The 27,706-nt window shown below is 41.1% G+C and overlaps 1 protein-coding gene across 1 annotated transcript in view; it reads left to right on the forward strand.

Annotated features, from left to right (window-relative positions):
- Positions 1 to 27,135, forward strand: part of Cd109 (CD109 molecule) — a 107,241-nt gene extending 80,106 nt beyond the window's left edge. Inside the window, exons 24-33 of the mRNA XM_052715092.1 lie at positions 7,324 to 7,405; positions 9,660 to 9,888; positions 10,947 to 11,112; positions 12,769 to 12,956; positions 13,401 to 13,556; positions 14,452 to 14,517; positions 18,863 to 19,002; positions 21,993 to 22,140; positions 24,567 to 24,669; positions 26,660 to 27,135. Coding sequence (XP_052571052.1) covers positions 7,324 to 7,405; positions 9,660 to 9,888; positions 10,947 to 11,112; positions 12,769 to 12,956; positions 13,401 to 13,556; positions 14,452 to 14,517; positions 18,863 to 19,002; positions 21,993 to 22,140; positions 24,567 to 24,669; positions 26,660 to 26,826 — 1,445 coding nt within the window. The 3' untranslated portion in view covers positions 26,827 to 27,135. The remainder of the gene's footprint in view (positions 1 to 7,323; positions 7,406 to 9,659; positions 9,889 to 10,946; positions 11,113 to 12,768; positions 12,957 to 13,400; positions 13,557 to 14,451; positions 14,518 to 18,862; positions 19,003 to 21,992; positions 22,141 to 24,566; positions 24,670 to 26,659) is intronic.
- The last annotated feature ends 571 nt before the right edge of the window (positions 27,136 to 27,706 follow it).

Consider the following 27,706-nt stretch of genomic DNA (forward strand, 5'->3'; position numbering starts at 1 on the left):
TCCTGAGTGCTGCAGTGTGTGAGGGGCAGGGCCAGCTTTTCCACTCTCATGACCTCAGGGCCAGCTCTCCCACCCACCTTCAGGCAGCGTTCTAAGCATTCTCCATCCAGTAGCTCAAGGAAGCTGAGATAGAAGAAAGTTTACCAGGGCCATATGATGAGCTAGTGGCTAACCTGGGATTTGGACCCAACATTTGTGTTCAGTCCTTGCTCTTAGCATCCATGGCTAGAGAAGTTGAAGAGTGGTGAGCCATTTCTAATAGTAATAAAAATGCAAATTTTGAGTTCATGAAATACTACAAAAGTCAACTTCAGATAATAGTCCCAGGTTGTATTTGATAGCCCTGTTTATATGATATTCACCGTACAGGAAACTCATGAAGATGGGAAGGAATTATGCAAAATAACTGGGAAGGGCTTAACTTAGCACTATTTGGGAAAGTAAAGTTCAATTTTGTGTGTGTGTGTGTGTGTATTTGTGCTTGTATGTATGTGTTTCTTTTGTTTTTTTAAGATGAATGAGTTAAATGCAAAGAGAAGAGAAGCCCACCACTAGCCATTGTATTCCACATTTCCACATACTGCCAAGCTCAAGTAATGAGAATATTTTGATATAAACCTTTCTTTTATCTTTTCTCATTGTATAGAAAACTGTTTATCCTAAACTAAATTCTGAGAAACAACAGCTAATCCTATTGAAAAGCTTTATGTTTCATTAATTCTCACAAAAACCATAGGTAGTAGGTGAACTACTATTTCCATATTATAGATAAGAATATTGAGGCACAGGGAAGGTCAATAAGCCGTGGAAACCCCAGGAGATGGACTGCGGAGTCCATGCATCCACAGGATGTCTAGTGTACAGAGCTCTTGAATATTTAGAAAGAAGCAATAGAAAGAAAGATGGGGACCCGGAGGTGGACCAAGATACTTGAGTATACCGACATGTAGACTGTCTCAGTGGGGTTTCTGATAAAACAGTAGGGGAGAAACATGGGGTGCTATGGAGAAAGGAACTGTAAAGGTTAGAATCTGCAGAGTCAGATTACACCAGTGTGAGCTCTAAGGTGTCAATTCAGGGAGGATGGAGTGGGAACGAAGGGTCACACAGGAGCAAGACCATGTGTGGGAAGAAAGGGCAAGGGGCACCAGAATTTGGGATCTAGCTGAATGCAGCCTGAGGAGGGGATAGGGTATATTTTTCCTCCCCTTAGGAATACACATGAGGCGGACACTCTGGCTGGCTCTTCAATCCAGGAGCTGCTAAGGGACCCCAAGGCAGTTCCAAGAGAACAAGCACTTTCTAATTTTTAGGTAGAGATGTTGATTTAAAGATGCTATTCTTAGCCAGGCGGTGGTGGCGCATACCTTTAATCCTAGCACTTGGGAGGCAGAGGCAGGTGGATTCTCTATGAGTTCGAGGCCAACCTGGACTACAGAGTGAGATCCAGGACAGGCACCAAAACTACACAGAGAAACCCTGTCTCGAAAAACCAAAAAAAAAAAAAAAAAAAAAAAAAAAGATGCTATTCTTTTAGCTGAGAGGCAGCAGTGCACACCTTTAATCCCAGCCTTGGGGAGGCAGAGACAGGTGGACCTCTGAGAGCTCAAGATCCTTCTTGTCTAGAGAGCAAGTTCCAGGACAGCCAGGCTTACACAGAGAACCATGTCTCAAAAAACCAAAACCAAACCAAACTAAAAAAACCCAAAAACTATCCTTTAACTGTATGTTTATAGGTCATTTATATTTTAAATATATACACACAAGAACTATTATTTTTGAAAAAAAATATAATTCTAAAATTATAATTAGATTTAAGAAGGGGTATCAAGTGCTGTCTGTGGTAAACTGTGGCATGTTGATCTTTACATCTTGGCTTAATAGTCCTAGTAAGGAGATGAGTAAAATCTATGGCAGAGTATTAAAACTTAACTCTGTACTTTTAGAAACAAGATTTCATTTTTTATGAGATTTATTAGTTTCTCTGGTTTCAACTAGAAAGTGCATACAGATTAGATTGGCATTTTATAATTTGATATGAATCCATTGTTATATTTTAATAAAGCAAAAACTCATAAAATGCCACGTAATTCCATATTTATGTATGCTTTATGAACTGTAATTTTTGCTGATCAAATATTTTGAGCTCTATTAAATTTTTAATTTGTTTTTATTATATGCATATGAGTGTCTTGTATGCGTGTATGTCTGTGTACCACATGTGTGCCTGGTGCCTGCAAAGGCCAGAAGAAGATGTCAGATCCCCTGGGCCTGGGGTTGCAGATGTTGGTAACTTTCCAAGTGGGCATTGAGAATCAAGCTTGGTTCCTCTGCAAGAGCAGCAAGTGCTCTTAACTGTGGGGCTGTTGCTCCAGCCCTTAAAATCTATTTTGAATGATTTGAACCACTTAAAGAACTACTCACCCTTGGAGATGACTTGGCTTGTCCCTGTGACACTTTGCTCAGGGTTATTGTTGTTGTTTGTTTTTGTTCTTTTAAGGGGCCTGCCACCCAGGTCCCAAATAAATCACACACAGATGCTTATTCTTAATTATAAATACCCGGCCTTAGGTTGGCTTGTTTCTAGCCAACTTTCCTTAACTTAAATTATCCCATCTACCTTTTGCCTCTGGGCTTTTCCTGTTCTCTTACTTCTGTAAATCTTACTCTTACTCCGTGGCTGGCTGTGTAGCTGGGTGGCTGGCTACTGATATCCTTCTTCCTCTCTCATTCCTTCATCTTTTTCCTCCCAGATTTCTCCTTCTATTTATCTTCTCTGCCTGCCAACCCCACCTATTTCTCTCTCGCCTCACTATTGGCTGTTCAGCTCTTTACTAGACCATCAGGTATTTTAGGCAGGTACAGTAACACAGCTTCACAGAGTTAAACAAATGTGACATTAACAAAAGTTACACATCTTAAAATAATAGTCTACAACAGGTTATAACAGTTCAAGTCCCAGTCCTTGCTCTTTTCCAAAGACAGTATTAGCCCGGCACTTCAGTTCTGGCCAGGTTGTTGTCAAACCAGCTTTTCAAAGCCGGCTAAGGATGTAGCTCATGGGTTTATTTTTTTGCCTAGCATGAGTAAGGCCCTAGGTTTCATCTCCATCCCGGAAACAAAAGATTCCAAGTAGCCCTCTGGGGCTCTCCCCTGATGCTTCTTGGTTGCTAGAAGTGCATATCAACTAGGGGGAGAGAAAGCTTAGGTCTCCAAGTGCCTAGTAGTCTTCCAGTGTACAGCATGTTGACCTTATTGGTGCCATGGGAGAAAGGAGAGTGTAGTGGTTAGGACACTAGCCATGGGCCCTATCTTGGGGTCTGTTTCCTCAGCCTCTCAGAGCCTCAGTTTCCCACCTGTAAGATGAAATAATAAAAGTACTTACATGGTATTGAGAGACCAGGAGTTAGACTCCCTGTTAAGCAGACAGAGGGAGAGGGGCCAAGACTACGTAATAAAGGTGTGAAATTTCCAAGATGGTGGGCTTCTACCTCACCCTCCTTGACTTGAGACAAAAGCCTGGCAGCTTAAAACAAAAGTCTTGTAGGCTTTTGTCTCCCACCAGCAGGGTCTGCTCAGGACATGCCACATAATGCCTCTGGGCCAATCGACCATCCTGTCTTCAAACTGACCAACCCTATATGAGGAGAGGAAAACTCTTCAGAGGCTGTAAAACCACAGGCCTTGGGTAGAAACTGGGGTTTCTGGCTTCCTAAGTCCCTCCTCTGCAGAGGGTCTTTTTCTCTGTGTGCCTGCTGCATGTGTGTGTTTCCTCACCCGAATAAAATCCTCCTTCAACTTTTGATTCTATCTGAGGTGTTTGAGATTGCTCTCTTACTACCTGTGGCGCTTCAGATTTTTCCTGCCTTTTAATTCTTTAACTGGCAGAGAAAATGAACTCCATCAAGACCCCTAGATTGTATCATTTTGGGAACTTGTCTCAGCTTTCTTAAGATTGTATCATCTGTGTTGCTCCATTTTATATTCTTCATTTAACATTTAACAAAACTACCCTGATCATCATCTGTATTAATACTTCACTAGTGAGCTCTGTGTCTAATCCATTCCTTACTGTATCACCATGTGGGCACCTCAGTGAGTGCTGAGTAGGTGCATGAATGATCACTATCAATTTCTTGGACTTTTCAGTTTATCCTTCTAATGTGGAGTTCAGGATTAGAGTTCTGATGTACTTTCGCAGTACAGTGATTACCTGGAGACACTAACCATTCTACCTAGCCTTGGCACATTCTACCAGCCAGGAAATGGGACCAATGTTTCTGGCTTGTCCAGCAGATTCCATCTGAAGCAGAGGGTAAATGTTTTATGACATCACTCTTCATTGTGACATCAGACTCTCACTTTACAGACTAACTTTTTTTTTTTTTTTTTTTTGGTTTTTCGAGATAGGGTTTCTCTGTGTAGCTTTGCACCTTTCCTGGAACTCACTTGGTAGCCCAGGTTGGCCTCGAACTCACAGAGATCCGCCTGGCTCTGCCTCCCGAGTGCTGGGATTAAAGGTGTGCACCACCACCGCCCGGCCAGACTAACTTTTATAAGTCTTGTAAATGTAATGTAGTTTTTCTTTTTTAAGACATTAATATAATTTTCATGTGAATTATGATTATTCAAAGGTCACTTTGGAGCAGCACATTGTCTTAAGTCTTGGTAGCCCAGGGGTCCTATGAGCAACAGCTACATCATTGTATGAAATACATTTTGCTCAAGAAAAGAAAATAGAACTGTCAAACGAAACTTTCTGACAAGGACTGGAAATCCTGAAACTATTTGTTAACTGAAGGATTAAACTGCTTATTTTCCTCAGATACTTACATTTTTTAATTACATTTTACTGATTTTTATTTTGCCTATGTGGTTGTCTAGGTGTGGGTATATATGTGTGTACACGTCAGAGGACAACTTTTGGGACTTGGTTCTCATCTTCCCAATGTGGGTGCTGGGAACTGAACTCACATCTTCAGGCTTGGCAGGAAGTGCCTTTATCTGCTGGATCAGCGTGATGATCCTTGTCTTCAGATATTTAAATCACAATGCCTGCTGTTTGTTTTCATGTGAGACTCCAACTGAGTTGAAAACACATGCTTTTCTCTGTTAAAATATTCTCTGCCTTCCTCTCAACTGAACCCTAAGCCTGGGAAAGCGCTATACTGCTGAGCTACACCCCAGCCCTGGGGTGGTTTTTTAAATTTGTTTCTGTAAACAGTACTGTCATCTTTAGTTTGATAAGTTGTAACTACTTTACATCCGTGATTAGTCCAAAGAAAACTCATGACCCAGGAAAGTTTGCATCTTATCCAGCCCATTGTAAACAGCCGTTTATAGGGTGTTATCCCAACAGCTTCGTGACTTGTGTATTTTAATTTTCAGAGATGTCTGATAATTCTGATTATATTATTTTCCAAACCAAAGAACTATGTGTAAAACAGTGAACTTGAAAGTGATGCTCTTATTTCTTGGTAAACTTTTAGAGAAAACCAAGTTTTTGACTTGTTCATCTCTAGTGGTGAAAAATCTCCAACTTTGGTAACTGCAGTGGGATGAAGATTGTTATATTAACCATAAGCATCATAGTCTTGTCATCAGTGTCTTTTTCTGCAGATAGAGTGGAACTTAGGCCTGATACAGGTGGTTGCTTTGGAGGACAAGCAGCCAAGGCTTCTCTAAGCATGCATGGCCCGCTTAGGATGAGGAAGGGAATCTTAAAAGAGACTCAAAGAGTGGGAGAGTCAAACTAACTCTTCTCCCAGGCACTTCTTCCTTTGTGTTTCCATGGGAGCAGAGCTGGAGACCTGGGATCTGTTTATTAGTCCACTCTGCAACTGAAGATGATACAGCTCCTGTTTTCCTCTGGACCGGCTGCCCTTAGTGGGGGAATAGACTAGTCTTTGACACTGATGGGGAATGGTGGGGGGTGGCCACCTGTGCAGTAATTTCCATAAATGTTGACCTCGTGCCTTGATAGTGTCTCGTCAAAAGGTAATGATGACTTCACATCTTAGGGTTGTTAGACTCACCCGAGTTACTACTTGTAAGGGGTTTCTCACAGTTCTTCATACCTGCTGAGCACAAAATAAAGATTTGCTGTTTAATATTGAACAGTAATATTTCCTGTATAAACATAAAGATTATAACCTAATGTTCCCTTCTTAAAATCAAGAAAAAAATACTTTAAGCATGTATATATTCATTTTATTATCAGCTTCAAACATCACTGTGAAACATGCTGTTCTGTTTTATACCTTAATCCAGATGCTCAGATATGGGGTTCCTAGTGGAAAAGCCGAGGGAGAAAAGCTTGGGACTTCACGGGAGAGGCAGACATGGGAGAGGCAGTGGGCTTGTCACATGGACTCCAACACTGGACTTTGAACTCTTTGCATGGCTTTGCAAGCATGAACCAACCTTCCTTTATTTGAAATCATTTATTTGGAAGTATAAAACCTCTGCTTTCATTAAAGCAGACACATGAGCCTTAACCACTCCCCAGTTTTTTTATTTCAGTGTATATATTTGTGTATGCATGCTGTGTGTATGGGTACATGTATGCGCACGCCCATGTGGAGTCCAGAGGCTGACTTCAGGTGTCCTACTCAATCATTTCTCCACCTTACTGTTTTCTTTGAGACTGGGTCTCTCACTGAACCTGAAGCTTGTTGACTGACAGCAAATTCCAGGTATCCTCCAGTGTCTGCCTCCCCAGTGCTGGGGTTACGGGTGCGTACCTCTGTGCCCAGCTTTTGGGGTAGGTAGGTGATTGGGATCTGAACTCAGGTTCTCGTGCTTGCCTGGTGAGCACTTTATGACTGAGCTGTCTCCACAGCAACCCTAGTTTACTTATATAATAATACTTCATTATAACCACTGTGTGTGTGTGTGTGTGTGTGTGTGTGTGTGTGTGAGAATTTGAAGTGTAGAATCAGTGTGGAAGCAGACCAGTTGGTTTTATCACTTGCCTCAGATGTCCATGACCACTTGGTTTTAAGAGACACTCCCTTAGATTGTCATTTTCCCTCTCTCTTGCCAGCCTAAGAGACGGAGATGACCTGTGCTTTCTGTTTGGTTTTAAGCTTTAATTCTGACACCATAGATGGTGTTTCCCGAGATAGCAGACGGTTTAGATAGTGAACCAGTGAGATCCTTCTGGTGAATACTAGAAGTAAATGAAACGCGACCTTAACTTTGCTTGCTTTTGGGTGACCAGAGGGGTGCCTGATATTACTCCTCATTTCCCCTCTCTGCCAATGGCCCCAACGTGAGGCCACAGCAAGTGGATTGATTAGACATGGATTTTTGTGTCTTCAGGCTATCAAAGGGAACTTCTCTATCAGAGGGAAGACGGCTCCTTCAGTGCTTTCGGGGATAGCGACCCTTCTGGGAGTACTTGGTAAGTGGTTTTTTGTTTTTTTATTTTTCCTAATTAAACACATCTGTATCATGGAACACATGTTTACTAGGCCACAGTGGCCATGGGACTGACAGACATGCCTGTCTATGAGGACATTGAAACTGCTTGTTACAAAGCCTGCTTTTAAAAGAGGTTTCTTAAAAAAACAAAACAAAACAAAACAAAAACCCTAAATGATTCTAAAGCATTTGTAAACCCTACAACTCTTTTTTTTTTTGAGGGAAAAGCAGCAACAAAGTCTTTTTTTTTTTTTAAGATTTATTTATTTATTTTGTATACAGTATTCTGCCTGCATGTGTCCCTGCAGGCCAGAAGAGGGAACCAGATCTCATTGCAAGTGGTTGTGAGCCACCATGTGGTTGCTGGGAATTGAACTCAGGACCTCTGGAAGAGCAGTAGGTGCTCTTAACCACTGAGCCATCTCTCCAGCCCATACAAAATCTTATAAGATGATGATATCGATGACAAGAAAAAAATATGCTGTTGTGACATTGGCCTTGCCATACCGATTAGTGCAAGAGCTTTGTTAACAAAATCTGTGCTGTTTTGTTTTTAATATATTTTTTGAAAAAGAAACTGATGGGATTATGATTTGGGACAATTAACCTGACTCCTTGTTCTGTCTGTCATGGCTGACTTCCAGGAAGGTCTGCTCTGTCCACCTCCGGTGGGAGAGACCTGAATGTTACTGAGCATGCTCAGCACGTTAAGCTGTGCCGAGACAGATTGCTTCGGTTTTCTCTTGTCCGGGAGTCAGGATGTCAGTCTGTAAATAGGTCTCTTTATCCTGTCACTGATGTTCTTTGCACGTTACTGTGCTCTTCTTGCTGGGCACAGTGGCTCATGCTGGTGATTCCAGCCCTTTAGATGTGTAGGCGGGAGGACGGAGGCCAGCATGGGCCACAGACTGAGAGGCTGTCTCACCTCTACCCCTCCCCACATATACAATGTTTTGTATCATGGTTCTGTAAAGTGTCACCTAGTATCATAAATACTAGACATTTTTGCTATGAGGAGTCTCTGTTATATAATCTCCCTTCCTGCTTTCCACTTTTTTTTTAATCCTGCCTACCAACCTACCTACATTTCTTTCTCCTCATATGTATCTCCTCTCACATGTATATAGATCTTCTCTCCTCTCCTCTCCTCTCCTCTCCTCCTCTCCTCTTCTCTTCCCTTCATACCTCTCGCTCCTATTCTATTCTTTTTTCTTTCTTCTTTTTCCTTTCTTTTCTTTCTCTCTTTAAACATCATTTATGGGGTGGTGGAGATGACATGCTCAGTACCAGTTCCTATCATGTAAGCATGAGACCCAAGTTTGGATTCTAGAACCCATGTAAAAGGCTGAGCATGGGTGACATGTGCCTGTTACCTCAGGCTTGGGGTAGAAGGGATTGGGGTGTGTGTTGAGACAAGCACTTAAACTCTGTGGCCATCTAGTTTGGCACAATTGGTACACTTCATTTTCAGTGAGATATCCTGTCTCAAAAAACAAAGGTAAGAGCTAATACAGAAAGACATTCAGTGTTGATTTTGAGCTTCTAACACACACACACATGCACACCTCCCTACTCACAGGTGCCCACACACACACACACACACACATGTACACCTCCCTACTCACAGGTGCCAACACACACACACACACACACACACACACACACACACACACACACACACACACACACCATTTCTAGGTATTGGTGGCAGGTAGTAGTTATACCCATGTGGGTCAGGCAGGTTTGACCCTTAGGCTATCATCCTAGAGTCCCGAAAACTACCCATTTCTCTCACTTAAAGTACTGAAGTTTGCTTGGGAACTCCAAATATTTCATCTTCAGCTTTGGGCTAAATGTGTGAGGTTTTCTTTGGGTGCATGTCTAGGGCAGTCAGAAGTGTTGGGCAATTTAACTATCATGAAAGGCTGGATTCTCAACCTGTAAAATACTGGGACAATATTATTTCTAAAGAACAATTAGATGATCCATCAGTTCATTTCTAAATGGGATGTTGTATGAATTGATATGAGATTTCTGAGCCATGTTCAAATGAAAACCAGGTCCACCGGCCAAGACAAGTTTTTTACGTTGTCTCTCTGCTGTCTTCCTGTTTGTCCTTCAAGATGCTACGTCTGGTGAATTGTCTGAAGGGGAACAGTGGCTTTGTTTCATGTGCTCAGCGTGAGTTCCAGGACTTAAATGTGTTTTGTGTGCTCTCCCCTGCTTTCTCCAAGGCTGTCAGCGTTTGTTTTAAAATGTTTCATGGAAGCTGATTCCTATATAGATATTGATGAGAATGTGTTACAAAGAACGTATAATTGGCTGAAAGGACATCAGAAATCCAATGGTGAATTTTGGGAGCCAGGAAGAGTGATCCACAGTGAACTTCAAGGAGGCAATAAAAGCCCAGTAACGCTTACAGCCTATATTGTGACTTCTCTTCTGGGCTATAAAAAATACCAGGTACGTAATCTTCCGCAAATCCCAGGAGAGTGGATCTTGTAGGGTCAAATATGTGTCTTGGAATGAAAAGTACTTTGTCATTTTACATTGCATTTGAAATCTGCATTTGCATAGCCCTGTGCTTTGCATTTGGGGCCACATTCCAAAATCTGGAGAGAAATAATAACCAAAGCTTACAGAGTAACTTAGGGAAATCTGCAAGGTTTTTAAATACATGCATCGTGCTTGCTATTGGTAATAAAAGTCAGTAATATTTCACTGTTAGGAGAAAGCATGTACTTTAGAATTTGGGAATGTGTCCTAAGCAAGTTGAGGTGAAGGTTTTTTTGTTTTCTTTTGCAGTGCTAAGGACTGAGCCCCAGGTGTTGATTATAGGTGGCGAGCACCCTGCTGAGCGATGCCTCAGTCATTCTGAATGATTTTTTTTCTTTGTTTAGATCTTAAACGTTTAGGGAGTAATTGCAGTGTCTGTTAATTTAGTGGAAACCGCTTACCTCTGAAAGTCTGTGGAAGGGGTGCAGGCATGTGGATGAGAAAGAATGTGCATGGGAGGATGCTGAGGGTCACAACATCGCCTCAGAGCTCTCTGGCTGATTGATGCCTTATTACTTATTGAACCCCATTTCTCAACATCAGTAGCCATCCTCTTTACAAAGCTCTGACTACTTTCCTAGTTTAGCACTAGGCCAGTGGAAGGCAAACTTTTCTCTGAGCTTAGAGATTCAATTCCTAGTTATAAGTACGAGAAGCATACTTCTGAAGCTGTATTTTCTTTTGCTGTTTGGGTTTATAGTACTCAGTAGGATAAAAATTTTGCAGAAGTTTTTTTTTTAATTCCCTTTAAAGAATAGTGTTTACTTAATTATAGCAAATGAACAGAGTATTATTACTTTCAGAATATGTGGCAGATGCTTAAATGTCAATGAACGTTGTTGACTCTCATTGCTTAACCTGAGGCCAAATGCTTAACAGGCCTGGAGTCATTATTGGAGTGAATGTTTCAATGTAGTTTTTATTTTCATACGAGGTGTAGTAAAATACGTATTTTTTCTTCCAAGTCTGCTGTCGATGTACAAGACTCTATCAAGTTTTTGGAGTCTGAATTGGACAGAGGAATTTCAGACAATTTCACGTTAGCGCTTATAACCTATGCCTTGTCGTCAGTGGGGAGTCCCAAAGCAGAGGCTGCTTTGCGCATGCTGACCCAGCAAGCAGAAAAGGAAGGTAATGCCTGGGACCTGACTGAGGCTGATAAGAATGTGGGGCTTCGTGGAATAGATACGAAAAAAGTGTGTACGCTAAGTATGGCAGTGCTAATGTTTGCGTCTTTAGACTGAGATGAAAAACACAATGCAGAACACCAGCAGGATGGAATCTGCATGCTTTATTGTTCCTGGCCTCCCCAGGAGCTGTCTGTAGAACTGCAGACACTGGACTTGGACAGTTTATTTGTCTGTCTATCGTCTGTCTGTCTGTCTATCATCTATCTATCTATCTATCTATCTATCTATCTATCTATCTATCTATCTATCTATCTATCTATCTATCTATCTATCTATCTATCTATCATCTATCTATCTATCTTGTATGGATGTTTTGCTTGAATGTTTGTATCCTGTATGCATGCAGTACCCACAGAAGCCAGAAGAGGGCAGTGTATTCACTGGAACTGGAGTTAAGCTGGTTGTGAGCTACCAGAAACCAGACATCTTTTAGAGGGGTTCTCCCTTGAGTTTCCCTTTGAGTTGGTTACTCTTTGAGTTTCTGATGTTATTTCTCCCAAAGTCCTTATAAAGAGGTCAAAGTGTGTCTTAGGGTGAGTTGCTGTGTGCAAGTAACTTTAGTTTTGAACTTCTGTTCATTCAAAAAGGGTAACATGGGGCTGGAGAGATGCTGTGTAGTTGAGAGCGCTTGCTGCTCTGTTTGAGAACTGGAGTTTTGATCTCAGCACCCAAGCGGGGCAGCTCACAAAGGCCTATAACCCCAGCTCTGAGGGAGCCAATGCCCTTTTCTGGCCTCCATGGGCACACACACACACACACACACACACACACACACACACACACACACTCACACCACATTAAAAATAATTCTCAAAAAATGGCTGTAGAAACATTAATATTAGTAATTTAGATTCCGTCTTCATTGCTTATTCCAGGCTTGAGGAGTGAATGACTGGCGCGCAGAGGCTGAAGTGGGACTTGACATTTGTTCTGTGCTGGGCCACAATCCTACACCACATTCCACCGACGTGCAATCACTTAGGTCTTTGTAGCTGAGAGAAAGCAGAAGGCCTCCACCCAGGACGGTCTAGCGAGCTAGAGCAGGATTATCTCAGGAAGGTTGTTGACCTGGCTGGGATTGCTCAGTTTTTCTTTGGCTTGGATTTTGAATTTTTACCATAAACTTTGAGAAGAGAAAAAAAAAAGGAAGAGGTTTCTCAGAACATGAGAGCTGGTTACTGATAGATTCCTGGAACAGGATCCTTCCCCAAGTGCCCTAAATTATTTGTGGGAGGAAATTTTATATATATATATATATATATATATATATATATTTCTTTTTATTTATAACTGTTTAGTCTTACACCAAAGCCATATGGTATTTCCCTTGGGAAAAATATTTTAATCAAAACATTCTCAAATGCAGGCAACAAGAAAAGGATGAACATTTATACACTGTAATAGTTTGAAATGTAACATATAATGCACGTTTATATATGCTTATATTTGCGTATACTTGCATGTATTATATATATACCTATATGTATACAACATCTGCATTTTGCTAGTGAAGTAGAGCTGGATGGGTACAGGATGATTTAATGGTACAAAACGTAAGCTTTTGGTGGTTGCCCAGTATGTTATGTTCTCCTCCCAGGAGACATGCAGTTCTGGCTGTCGTCAGCACCCACGCTTTCTGAGTCCTGGCAGCCACGCTCCCTGGATATCGAGGTTGCAGCTTATGCACTGCTCTCATACCTGCAGCATCGTGTTTCTGAGGGAATCCCTGTTATGAGGTGGCTTAGCAGGCAGAGAAATAGCCTTGGAGGCTTTGCATCCACTCAGGTGAGAGATGATAGTTTTTTTTTTTTCCTGAAAAATTAAAAAAAAAAAGATCTATGAAGACTATAGCTGCTTTTTCTTAGAGTCATAAAATCACTTAGATTACAAGTTCAGTAAGTTAAGTGACAGGTTTAAGGCGGTAATTTTAATGATTTTCTCATTTGAGCCTCGTATCTGGTATGTAAATTGAATACATTGGTTCCACATCTGTATTAGCTATTTTGTGTCTGTGGTAGCTGGCTTAAGGATGTTGCTCAGTTCTGTGTTGTAGTATTTTGTTGATCCTCTTATGTACGCCCAGCAAGAGACCCACAGGGGACCGAGGAAGCAGTCTTCTCGCAAGGGTAGAAAAATATCTAGGAGGTTCCCAAATATTGCCAAATGTTTCCTTCGGAGATTTTTCTGGATAGTTCTAAAAATGCACTATCATTTTTCTTCTCTCAACAGGATACTGTTGTGGCCTTGAAGGCTCTCTCTGAATTTTCAGCCCTAATGTACACGGAAAATACAGATATCCAAGTGACTGTCACAGGGGCCAGCGTATCGAAACCTGTACACTTTCGGATTGACACACACAACCGCGTTCTCCTTCACACGGCAGAGGTGTAGACAGGGGTGGTCATTTAAAACCCCACGTAGAATTCTTGATTCTGGAATACTACTTTAATTTTTGCCTTTTGACCTCAACCAAGAGTTTTTTCTCAGAGAGCCCCATAGAGAGATGGAGATGGGTGGCCCCCTTTTTGGTTAAGTTTTCTGAACTAAGGAAGGGTAGAGAGGGTGGGAACTTTGGAAGAAAGATGGGCAGATGAGAAGAAAATATGGACACTTCACACTGGGAAGGAGTGACACCCACTGAGCCCCAGTTTGCGTCGACACTGTGTTAGGTTAGAGAAGACATGCTACTGCATGCATTCTTCAGGCCAAGTGTGCCACCATTTGACATGTGAGAAAGCTGGCCGAGGGGCTGTGTGGAGAGTAGTAGAGCTGATCTCATAATTCTTCTGCCTCTGCTTCTGGGGTGCTGGGATTGCAGGCATGTACCACCATACCTGACTCAAATCCTTACTTTCAAATGCAATAAAAGATTATGCTAAGAGCTAAGTGGAGAAGAGGGGCCATGGCACAGGAAAAAAAGGATATAGCTAGGCACAGTGATTGTGTACCATTGTGTTCATGGTCAGCCCCGATGAAGGGAGGTTAGGGGAGACATGCCTCCATCCCAACAGGAGGGCATCTGGTCAGGAGCATCCGTGTGCCTTCCCAAAGGCTTGAGGTGAGGGAGCTTGGAGAGCTTGGAGAGCACACTTCACCCAGGTCCACTGGTTGAGCCTTTGGTATTTGGGACCAGGCAGAGCTCCTAGTGTTCTCCCAGCATTCTCCAGGACTGCCTCTGCTTCTAATGTGGGGTACCAGCACCAAACTTGTGCGCTCCTGGGAAGAATTTGTCTGTGGAAGCTCACCTTCCTCACTTTCCCTCTCTCTCACCTTTCTTCAGCTTACGGCGCTAGAGCCCACGGTCATTGACATTTCTGCACACGGTTTGGGGTTTGCTATTTGCCAGGTATGTGTATATGACTGTCTGTTTTTGAAGTTAAATGTGACTTTTTGTAACGATTCTTTGCTAAATCTTTAACTTAGATAGCTTGTGTGAAATTCCTAGTGAGGGCCAGTAAGATGGCTCATCCAATAAAGCTGCTTGTTGCCACGCCTGAGTTTGATCCCCAGGACCCACCCAGTGGGAAGAGGAAACCTACCACATCAGTTTGTCCTTTGACCTACACACAAATGCCATGCCATGCATACCCCCTCACAATAAATAAATGAAAATATAATAAAAATAAAATAAAAGTCTTAATGATTTGCTTTTGTGACTTAGGCAAGATACGTTTCTTTCTTTAATAGAAGTATTGGAGCTGTTATTAACTAGTGAGTAGACAGTAATGAAAAACATCTCTTAGAGACTACTTGCTTTTTGAGGTTAATATTGAAATCCTCCAATGTGATTTATGTGAACAGTTGGGAAAACCTTTTCCCCTTTTGAGACACAATCTTGCTATGTAGACATAGTAATATACTCAAATTACCAGGCTCGTCTCAAACTTGTGATCCTTTTGCCTCAGTCTCCCAGGTGCTGGGATTTCAGGCATGTGCCACATTGCCTAGTTTCTACATTTTTGTTGTATTTGAAAATACAGTTAAAAATTATGATTTAACAGGCCAGAGAGACAGTGGTTTAGTGGTTAGGGACAGATACTACTCTTCCAAAGGACTAGTTACCAGCACCCATGTTAGGTGCTCACAATTGCCTATAACTCCATCTCTAGAAGGATCCTGAACCTCTTGCCTCTGTGTATATGACCACACACACACACACACACACACACACACACACACACACACGCACGCGCAAACACACAGGCACACACATAATTAAACTTTAAAATGAAACTAAAAAATTATAATGTTGATAGTTGATAGAATTTATATTGTAATGACCTGATAACAAATACGTATTTTACTTATAGATTCTTAATATTTAATCTAAGAATATGAAGGTCAGTATGGCTTTATAAGTTGTCTTGATAGACAATGTGTTTCTTTATGGTAAAATCTCATAAAATAGCAAATTCAAAAATCTGAGCGTGAGTACGTTCGATGCCATGGTATAGGCTGAAAATGCCAACAAACCCACTTTTGATGGCTGCAGTTAATGAAGTGCTGCGATTAAAAGGGAGATAGTATAACCCGGGCGGTGGTGGCGCACGCCTTTAATCCCAGCACTCGGGAGGCAGAGCCAGGCGGATCTCTGTGAGTTCGAGGCCAGCCTGGGCTACCGAGTGAGTTCCAGGAAAGGCGCAAAGCTACACAGAGAAACCCTGTCTCGAAAAACCAAAAAAAAAAAAAAAAAAAAAAAAAGGGAGATAGTATAGAAAGTACTGGCTGGAGTAATTACACTAAACACATCGCACAGCATGGAGCCTTTCAAATAATCTTTTTTTTTTTTTTCAAATAATCTTAATGGAAACCTAAGAGAACAAGTGATAAGGCCCAAAACGATTATGACTTGGGTGGAAACAAACCATATAACCACTTAGAAGGTAACAAAATGTCTGCTGGAGAGAAAAGGTATTTTTAAAAGTTTTTAGCATGGCATTTTCATAAATACATATAATATATTCTGGTCACATTCATGCCCTTAGTTATGCACACTTATCTTGCCCACTGCCTCTCCTAGTTTGCTCTCTTTTTCAAAATAGTTCAAAAATTACTTTTTAAAAATACTGGTACAATGTTTAGAGAATGGCATCTTCATTTGCTTTCTGTTGCTGTAAAAAACAGTGGCCAGAAGCAACTTGGGCAGGTAGGGGTTTATTGGCTTCCTCATCCCAGTTATAGACCATCACTGAGGAAAGTCAGGGCAGGAACGTGGAGGCAGGAACTGAAACAGAGGCCGTGGAGGAGTTCGGCTTGCTGGCTTTCTCCTCTGGCTTGCTCAGCTTGCTTTCTTATACAACCCAGGACCACTTGCCCAGGTTACCTGGGACCCCTCACATCAATCATTAAATGCCTGCCCCTCAGAGAAGGCCACAGGCCAGTCTAATGGAGGCAGTTCCTCAACTGAGATGCCCCCTTTCTGGATGTCTACATTTGTGCCAAGTTGAAAGGAGGTAAGCAGCACAGGTGTGTTTATCACCCACACCTTATCAGACAGATAGAATTTGGAAACTGCCGCATAATTCTTAAGATTTTCGGAAAGGATAATTTATTTCTTTATTTTTGGGGTGTGTGTGTGTGTGTGTGTGTGTGTTGGTGCACATGTACCAATGTGCATGTGTGGAGGTCTGTTTTCCCCTTGCAGAGTGGGTTCTCGGGAAAGAGCTCAGGTGATCTGACTTGTATAACAAGCATTTTTATTAGCTAAGCCACCTCTCTGGCTCTCTAAGATTACTTTGTATGATACTCAAGACACAGAAAGCATCTTTAAAAAAAACAAGGAAAAGTAATTATAGTGAAATGGAATGTTTTTAGTGAGAAGGAAAGAAATATGGGATAATTTATGTGGTTCTTTAGTGAAGATCATTGGAAACTCTTTTTCCCCAAATTGTCATTCAATGCAAAAAAGTAAATCCAAAAGTAACTACGCAGCCTGTTTTAGACAAAATTGGGAACTTAGTATTCTTAGATCATCACATTTGTTGGAATTACCACATTGTTGGAAGCTGTTTTTGATCAACGACATGTAGATAAATCATTGAAACTAAATGATTGTTGATTGAAGTTTGAAGAACACTGGTAAACACAGATCTTCTGGTCAGAGTGTTCACTAGTCAGTGTCTGTATCAAAATTCAAAAGACAAGAGAGAGGGACTAATAGGCATTTCTTATGAAGAAGGGAACATGTAAAAATATTAATCATGCAGAAATGAGAACTGGGATTGTCTTTGTTAATATTTTTATAAGTGCTCTGGAAAGAGAGTGCTCGGGTTTATAGTAAATGTTTACCTACTTGGGCACTAAAAGTCTAAGCAATGATGAATGAATTCTTTTGACGTTCTGTGAGTGGATAGTTGAGCTTTACTGCCAGCCAACTATAAACTCCAATACTTAATAGATAGATGTTAATCATTACCCTAGTAAGGAGCCTAGTCATCTTGCTTGATGACGTTGGTCCCTCAAGGGACAGTTGTATGCCATAGGAAGGCAGAAGATAACCTACAGCTTTTAGATGTTAGAAAACTGCTCCAGGAATGATCCTAGTTAATATTATACTCAATAATTAATTGTTGTAGTTTAAAAAAGAGTTGGAAAATGTCCAGTGTAATACAACCAGAAGGATCAAGTGATGAAAGATGATATGATCTTCTATTGTGGCAAAAAAGAAAAATTAGAACTCTTAGATTTGAGAGGAGAAGGCTTAGCAAGAGAAAATTTAAAGTGTATAAATCTGAGAAGGGTACTAGATGTTTGCTTCTGAGGTGTGTGTATACTTATTTATCTGTTTCAAATAGAATTAAAGGGAAATTCAGTATTACACAGTAATATTAAATTCTGTGAACTTGGTTCCAAAATAAGTGGTTGCATTAAATATTTAAAAGTTCCATTCTGTTTGGGATGAGGCAGCCTAGGAAAATTTGAACACGTTGCTAAGCTTCAGCTTTAGTGTGGCTTTGAGAAAGACACTGGTCTTTGCACTACTCTAGTGTTCCCATGGCTCCTTTCACATCAGAGAGAGCACAGCAGACATGCTGAAGAAGACTCGGTTGACCCAAAATCTATCAGTTATTTTTGTCATCTTTGAAAAATGTTTTGTGATGAACAAGAATTCTCAGCAGTTGGACAGGTGGTATTTTAGTTTGATTTGTCTTACTGGGAATTTATGAGGTTCCATTTGGGTAGCAAAACTTAGAAATTAGTAAATTAATTATACACCAGTAAATGCTTTCAAGAAAGTTGTCTGTAGCTTTTCTTTTTTCCTCCAGGGAGTGTTTTCTATTCTTTGAGAAAGCAATCCATAAGCATCTTTTCTAGTGTTCTGACATTTGCTTTGGAATATTGCCTAATAATTTTCTCAATAAAAATGACGAACACTTATAAAAACATTAGATAATGATGCTTTCTTAGCTGGTAATTTTTTTTTTTTAGTTTGAAGACTATAAACCTAATTGGCTTTATTACAAAAAGACTCATTACCTACATTTAGACTACAGTAAACAGCTAATTTATCCCATATGCTAATTTTCAAAAATAGTGTTTTGATGAGGAAGGAAAGCTACACTCATCTGTGGGTATAAGGACAAATATTTAGACTGTAGTTAGGAACTTTAGTGGTTTAATAAAGTGGCAGTTGTTGGTTTTACTGCAAGACCCATGACTTCACTTATGCTAATTTTTAAAATTTATTGCAGCTTAATGTTGTTTATAACGTGAAAAGTTCAGGTTCTTTTAGAAGACGGAGATCTATCGAAACTCAAGACGCTTTTGATTTAGATGTTGATGTGAATGATGAAGATGATGTCAATCACGTGAATTTGAACGTGTGCACAAGGTAGGTGTCTGCTTAACAACTCCTTTAAGAGAACATATTTTCAGGCTTAATTTATACCGTTATCAAGTGAGATCAGGTAAGGAGTCCTTTTTAAGAGACTTCATCCTACCACCCCACGGATTATAGACTAGAAGCACAGTTAAGTATGTTTAAACCCTTCTTGGGCATGCTAAAATTGGTCACAAGTTTTCTCTGTATTTGTAACAAATTTGGGTAGAAAAGAAATTCTTTAAAATGATTTTATTTTATTGAGGGAAGCCATGAAAGCCCTGAGTGAACACATTGTTGACATGGGCCCTGCCATGTCCACTCCTTGAGGTCTCAAGCCACGGAAATGGCAAAGCCTTTCCTGGGGGGAGTCTCAGGGGGATGGCAGAGTCTCCTTCTGTTTTAAGTATAGATGCTGGCAGAGTGTGCAAAAATGAGCAACAGCAGCTTTCTCCTGCAGGATTACTGCAACCTTCTGCTGAGATGAGCTAACTCATGCCTCTGTGCTATCTATACCATAAGCTCTGAGATTCCTGGCTGCGTTCCTTGCTACGTCATCAGAGCAAGCACAGCCCACCGGATCCTAGCCTTTCTGCCTGTGTGTTTGTCCATTCTTTATTCCCTTTATTATTTTAAATTTTCTTTCTTTCTTTCATACGTATGAGTGTTTTTGCCTGTTTGTATGTCTGTGTATCACATGTGTGCCTGATGCTCATGGAGGTTAGAAAAGAGAATCAGATCCCCTGGGACAGGAGTTACAGACAGTTGTGAGCTACTCTGTGGATGCTGGGAATTGAACCCAGGTCCTCTGAAAGAACAGCCAGTGCTCGCAATCACTTATCTCCAGCCCCTAAAATTTTATTTTTAATTTATTATTGCTGTGTTTATGGTATGTGTCGGTGAGTGCATGCATGTGACATGGTGTGTATAAGAAGTTGGAGAAGAACTTTCTGGAGTTGATCCTCTTCTTCCACCTATGGCTCGCACTCCAGTTACAAAGCTTGTGTGGCAGACATTTTTCACCAAGTGAGCCATCTAGTCAGAAACTTTTAAACAAGAACCCCAGTACCAGCTGTGGAATACTTCCCTAGGAGTTGTTGGCTGGAGAGGTCTCAGAGGACCCCCAAAGTAGGCAGGCTATTATTGCCTTGCTCTTGGTTGCTTGTCAGAACCAAATGGTAAAACCCTATTGCTGAAGACACCTCACTGGTTACAGGACATGGAGAAATCAAGGTGGAATGAACCGGAAGCTCTCTCCCTTCTGGCTCGTGTTCATTTTGCTGGAAGGTGCTGTGTAGGGGGAGAAAACTCATCAACTGTCTCGCCCTGCTATAGATCAATGTGTGTTACAATTCTAACCCAGCAGGCAAGAGTTGCCCATTGGTGTGATAATGGCGCAAGTATTTGGGCACTAACTAGCTACTTTATGATTATATTTGAGGCCCATTCCAAGTGAGGGAATACAGTCTTCTTGCTGTAAATCTAGTAAAAATACAAGCTAATAAAACTCAAGGCTAATGTAGGAAAACTGTAAAATATTCAATCATATTTAATGCTACAAATGGTTATTTTTTTGTTGAAATCATTTCATTTAGGGTTCAGATTTATCCTTAGCTTTTGTACTTTTGGCCCCAAATTTATAACAGCATGCAAATCTAGCAAAAAAGAATAATTTTTTTAGATAGTGAAAACACTTCTGTTCAGAAGATTCTGGTCTTGGGTAATTGTGTACTGGTAACTTAAGCTTCCAGAAGTGGTTCTAAAATTGGCCTGCAGCCAAAGCACCCAAGGGTCTCCTTTCTGCAGACATGCTGACTTCACAGTAGAGATGCGAAGTTGTCCTCCCAGCTCCTCGGTCATCTTGTGCACAGGATTTTGAGAACAACCATGAGAAAGTTCTTGAATCCAGAGGCTTCACAATTTCTCTTCTGTCAGTTTTCTCACCCCAGCAGTGTTTGGGGTTGAGTGTGAGGGAACTGTCAGAATGCACAGGCATTGAGGACCTGCTGTCTGCTCTTTTCAAATATCCCAAGGCATCGTGGTTGAGCTCAGCTTGTTGTTTGGCTGGAAGCCCCTGATGCTCCGTGAGGGTCATCTCTGGGTGTTGATCGAGCTGCTCAGCTTTCTTAGCCATTGCCTGAAGCAAGGCTTCCCATCATTACCTCCATCTGTTCTATCTTTAGACCTCATCGTCTGACTGAGGTGAAATATCCCATGTGTTTACCCCATTCCTCCCTTTCTGGTGCATTTTTCACCAGTAGCTAGGGCTATTAGCATTTCTATAGTGCCTTCCTTCTCAGCTGGGAAGGAAATAGGACTTCCATTATTTTATCTTAACTTGGTCTCTATTAAGTAATAAAAACATCATGTTATTATTTACTATCAACAGGAGGAATCTATATGGATCATAAACCTATATGCCAGACACTGAACAAAATCTTTACATGTTTCTCATTTAGGTCTTACTAGACTAGTTCTTTTCAGTCACTAATATCATGCCCACTTTTCTCTTTGATTTGTTTATTCATTCATTCATTCATTCATTCATTCATTCATTCATCAAGGAGTGATTGAGTCCTCTGTGTCTCAGGCTGGGGTCTACGCTGAGTGGCCAAGTGACACTCTCTCTTCATTTGTTGGTTTAAGCTGGGAAGGTTGGTGCTGCCAACTTTTGAGAGAATGTCAATGTTTCGAATTTAGTTTAGAACCAGTACAAAACACGACTAGAATCTATCGAAGAGTTATGCAGTGTACCTGCTGTACCCTGCAAGCACACGCCTGCTTCCTCGCTGGCACTTTATCCTATTCAAGGGACCAAGTTAGCTGCCATTCTACTTGCCACTGAAGGTCATAAGACTGCCAGCGCTGTACGAAAAGGATGCATAAAATCCCCTGGAGTGAATTCTACTTGTGCTCGAGCGGTATTTAGAATACTGGGCAGCTTTAATTTTTACATCAAGAACATTTGTTTAGTTTCTCTGTCTCCCTCATCTCTCGTGTAGGCTTTTGGGTCCAAGCAGGAGTGGCATGGCCCTGATGGAGGTCAACCTTCTCAGCGGCTTTACTGTACCTTCAGACGCGATTCCTCTGAGTGAGATGGTGAAGAAGGTGGAGTATGACCACGGGAAACTCAACCTTTATTTAGATTCTGTAAGTAGTAAGATGTTTCATAAAGCTAGGTATTGGTAAGGTTCTATGTGTTGTGTTTAGAAGCCCGCCACCTGTTAAGTATGTTTTCTGTGAGTCATTATTATTTCAGCTCTTCGTCTTTGAATGATTTTGGTATGTCAACTGTATGTTTTTTTTCCATTAAAAAGGCATCACTAGGGCTGGGGAGATGGCTCAGTGGGCAAGAGCACTTTCTGTACAAGTGTGATGACCTGAGTTTCAATCCTCCGGACCCACGTGAAAAGCTGGGTGTGACTACACATGCTTGTAACCCCAGCACTTTGGAGGGCAGAACCAGGAGTATGGCTGAGCCTTACTGGTTGTCAGCCTAGCTCAAGGTTCAGTGAGAGACCCTGTGTCATGGAATAAAATGGAGATTGATACAGTAGGATGCCTGATGCCCTTTTGTGACTTCCACATGGGTAGCTGAATGTATCCCCTGCACACAAATGCATATACACCACACAGACATACACACACCACACACACTCACAAACTTAAAAAAAAATCACTATGAAGTTCATGGAAGTTACTGTTAATGATGAGCCTAAGGAATGTCTTTTTTATTTATTTATTTATTTATTTATTTATTTATTTATTTATTTATTTATTTATTTTTTGTTTTTCAAGACAGGGTTTCTCTGTGTAGCTTTGCTCCTTTCCTGGATCTCGCTCTGTAGACCAGGCTGGCCTCGAACTCACAAAGATCCGCCTGCCTCTGCCTCCCGAGTGCTGGGATTAAAGGCGTGCACCACCACCGCCCGGCTAGGAATGTCTTTTTAAAAAGAGCTTATTAATTGTTTATTGGACTTCTATGCATATCCATTATACATACACACATATAATACCATACAGTCATGTGGGAGATAATTTCTTTTGTGTGTACATTTGGTGTATGTGTATGTGTATGTGTGGAGACCAGAAGTTGACAGTGGCTGTCTCCAGTTACCCTACCTTGTCATTTTGAGTCAGGATCTCTCAGAGACCTTGGAGCGTATGATCCGTGTAGGCTGGCCAGTCCGCGAGCTCCAGGGACTTGCCTGTCCTCACCTCCTGAGTGCTGGATTGCAGGGTCGTGCCGTCATGCCTGGCTTTTTGTATGTGACTTCAGGAGATACGAACTTAGGACCTTGTGCTTACAGAATAGAGACTTCACTGACTGTGCCATCTCCCCTCCCCTGATAAGCAGCTTTTTAAAAGTCATTTTAAAAAATTATTTTTATAAGTGGACAAACAAAGCAATGAGCTTCATTGTGGCACCTTCATATGTACATGGTTTTATCCGTTTTTCTTCCTCTGCTCTGCCCACTCTAGCTAGCACCCTTTACCTCTCCCAATATCTCCCTTTTCTGTTTTCATTTCATATAAATTCTGTTACCCTTTCCTCACATTAGGATCTTTCCCCCCTCTTTTTCATGGCTCCCTCTTTTTCATGGCCCCCTCTTTTTCATGGCCCCCTTTCTAGTTTAATGTCTCACACCTCCTCCTCTCAAGCACACATCTTAGGATCTGCAGATGAAAGAAAACATATTGGTCATTCTGAGAGTGACTTTAACACAATAATTTCCAATTCCATCTCTTTTCCTGCAAATACCATGACTTAATTTTCTTTATGGCTAAATTGGCCTTCCATTGTGTATACATACATTTTGTTTTATTCATTTTATTTTATTGTATTCATTTTATTCATTCACCTCTTGGTGGCCATCTAGGCTGGTTCCATTTCCTGGCTGTTATGAATGAATAGTACAGGAAGAAACATGGATAGGCAGGTATCTCTCTATTGCTGACTTAGAGTCCTTTCAGTACATACTCAAGAGTGGTATATCTTTGTCATGGGTTGTGTGTGTGTTTACATATGTATATGTATACACACATGCATACACACACATATATACATAAACATCCACATTGATTTTCCATGATTGCGGGACCAGTTTACATTTCACTAGCAGTAAGCCAGGGTCATTTACATATATAAATAAGTAGCAGTCCCTCGTTAGTTGTGGTATGCACCCTTCACCTGAGGTTATCTGGAATTCTCCTATGGGCTGACCACTGTCTGCAGAGTTAGGCCTCTCCGAGTCATTAGCAGCAGCTGGAATGGAGATGCACTGCCTGAGAGGGATTCGGGTTATCCCAGGAACAGGCTGGATATTTACTAAATAATTCTAAATCTCAACAATCCCTTTAAGGACTAAATAGGACTAAGAAACATTCCTATTTTATAAGAATTGTTTTGGATTTAAGTAAGATTAATTTAGCAAACGTTCTTAAGTGTAGTTCCTGGTAGGCAGAAGCCCTCTCTAGGTACTCAGCTCTGTTTGTTTCCTAAAGTGAAAAAAGTCTCTGGCTTTCCTTATGAACCACAATGTGACAACCCCTTCAAACCTTTTGTATTTTTCCAGGTAAATGAAACCCAATTTTGTGTTGATATTCCTGCTGTGAGAAACTTCAAAGTTTCAAATACTCAAGATGCTTCAGTATCTATAGTGGATTACTATGAACCAAGTAAGTGGGGTCTGGGGTTCTTAAGATTAGAAATCAAGCCAGGCATTTTACTCATTGAAAGTGACAATCTCACTGGATCGGTTGTGGGGTGGTTGGCTGGGAGTGAAAAGTGTTGATGGAGGAGATGCAGGAGGCAGGCTGTCCGTACATGAAGTCTATCCACAATTTGTAAGGCTCACACGACGGCATCATTTAGCATGGGGATGTTCAAAAGTTGCTCATAGTATTTTGTTTTTAAGCCACAATTACAAACTTCACAGGAAAAACTGATAGTGTCTAGTTATGTTTGGTTTCCAAGGCTTTGCTTCTTTCCAATCCTCCATTTTGTCTGACCCCTGACATGAATGGGATGTTCCTTGAGAGGGATACAACCATGAATGAGGAGTTCCTCAGGAGGGATACAAGCATGAATGGGGCGTTCGTCGGGAGGGATACTAGCATGAATGAGGAGTTCCTCAGGAGGGATACTAGCATAAGTGGAGGATACAAGCAGTGCATTTGGTGGAATAATTGTGGTGGAGGTTAGTTCTTTCTTCATCAGGAACTTGAATGCTTTGGTAAAACTTGTACACATAACATTATTTTTAGTATCAAAAAAAACTGAGTACTTGGAATGATAATTTGAACTTCTTTGATTTGACTGGTAACATCTCATTTTATAAAATAGGAATGTGACCTAAAACATGAGAGTAGTCAGCTGGTCTGGCAGACTCCCAAATTAATTATGAAAAGTTACGCTCGGAGTGAAGCTGTGTGAGTGTGTAATCTTGGCTACAGTTTCTAATATTCAGGTTTTTTTTCTGAATGAGCACTCATGGTGTTCACAGACACTGGAGGGCATGAGAAGGGCAAGCATAACCATGTCAGGTAGCTGCAGATAATATCGCTTGAAATAAGGTGAACCAGCTCGAAGTTTTGGTAATGCTTGATAGAGTCCTCAAGACAAAGGTATGGCTCCAGGTAGTTCTCTGTCCTAGAACAAAAGCCAGCCCCTTTTGTCCTTTGCTTCCAGCTGCTGTTGATGATGGGGATACACCCATGGGATATTTGGAACACAGGCATAGGACCTTTTTCCTGAGGTGAAGGGATTGGCTAGATTGTGAGGCCCCAGTGACAGTCCTTTGCTATCATTTTTTGGTGGAGAACAACTTATTTATGAGGGGGCCATTTTACAGTGAAATTGGGAAAAGATAAGAAAAATTAAACCTACTATTTTTAGTATCTGAAGATACATTTGTGACAATCTTTAAAAGTCATGAAAAAATTAAAAATAAGATTTTATTAAAATTATAAAATGAAATGTTTTGTTTGCAGTGAGACTTTTATAGTGTGATATGCTCCTTATATAGTTTTTAAAGTATTATCTGTACTATAAACTATACCCCAAATTGAGTATTTATTAGTTAGTATGTGCTCAGTGTTTTAAAACATTGAAATGAAGCTGTTTTTGTTTTGGTGAGTTTATTATTTTGTGATTGGTTATTTATGCAGTTTAAAAACATGCACTATGACTTGTACCTGGAGTGAACAGAGTTTGGTAGTATACCCCTTGTCTAACAACAGGCACGGATGAATTCCCATCATCCTTCGATTCTCTTAGTAAAGCCTGGGTCAGACACTTCCCAGTAGTTCTAATGGCGTAGAAAACATCATCTCCAAATAAACTCTCGAGAAGATTAAATAACTCAAAATTAAAAAATTTTCCTGCTCTGGTTAGAGTTAAAGTCGTGTTTGCAGCTTCCACGAGCGGCTGCAGCCCGTTTGCTGCCTTTTGGTGCCGGCCAACTGATTGGAGATGGATTGGGCTGACCACACCGTTTCTTGGCATTTGCTTACAGTCTGTGCCTCCTTTTGAGCATTTCATTTGTTTCCGGTAAAGGAAAAATAAACTGTGTGAGGAATGGTCATCTCATTATACATTTATGCTTAGCAAAAGTGATATTTCTCGACAAGGGAGACGTGTAACCCCTGTGTCTGCCTCTTTAAACAGGGAGACAGGCCGTGAGAAGCTACAATTCCAAGATAAAGCTGTCCTCATGTGAGCTCTGTGGAGAAGCCAGCTGCCGTCCATGTGAGGATGGAGCCGTGGGCTCCCTTCAACACTCTTCCAGCCTTTTTGCTTTTTCTTTCATCCTTCTGTACTTGGTGGAACATTGATTATGATTTATTTTTCCAAGGACTTCATCTAAAACTAGCATTTCCAGAAAGTCAAGTGTGATTGTTTTCTTTCTACAACTGATGATTGCCGCTGATGATTTTGAAAATCAATTGTTTCCCTTTCTTAGGGGGTTCTGGGAAATGTCTGCAATAGGCCGGAGCTTGTGTAGGCATGTAAACCTCTCCACCTGATCTTTGTGTGGAAGACTATCTGAATGATGACACTTGTGTCTTTTTATTTTCCCTTCTCAGAAGGATTTTTTTTAGACGCATTTGTTTTCTCCAGAATAAAAATGTTATTTTCCATTATTCCTGTTTTGTAAGAGATATGATTTGGGGTGTGTGTGTGTGGGAGGCTCTCATACATCTGTCCTTCAGTATTTGGTTTGGTGTTAAAGAAGCAGCAGGTGGTGCTTTCTCTCTTCCTTCCCACATCTGTCTGACGCTGCTTTGGGTCCTTCCTGCTGTCTCAGCAAAGCTTTCTGATAAGTACATTGTTTTGTTTTTTTTTTTTTTCTTTTTAGAATGTAGCTGGTAAAAATTTAAAAGTAAAACGGACCCTTTCTGATCCAGATCTGATGACATGCCCCAGCCTCTACTCTCCCCAAATTCTTAATAGAGAGACAGTGTCTGTTCCTGTCTTGTGCAGCTCAGGGGGTGCTGAGACACTGAGAACTGCCTTTAGGGGTGCTGAGGTGCCCTCTTCTGTCTTGTTGGCAGTCTCACCCTGGCTCTGCTTCAGGGGTGGGAGCTGGAGAGCCCTGTAGCATGTGCCCGTGTGACTTGGACTAGAAGAGCTCAGTCCAGGAGACACTATGGACCAAAGACACAAGAAATACTGCCCAGGTCACAGTCAACACATCTTCCTGGCTCTGGGGAA

Source organism: Peromyscus californicus, unplaced genomic scaffold (assembly GCF_007827085.1).
Source record: "Peromyscus californicus insignis strain IS unplaced genomic scaffold, ASM782708v3 Scaffold_11__1_contigs__length_118956290, whole genome shotgun sequence".
NCBI lineage: Eukaryota > Metazoa > Chordata > Mammalia > Rodentia > Cricetidae > Peromyscus > Peromyscus californicus.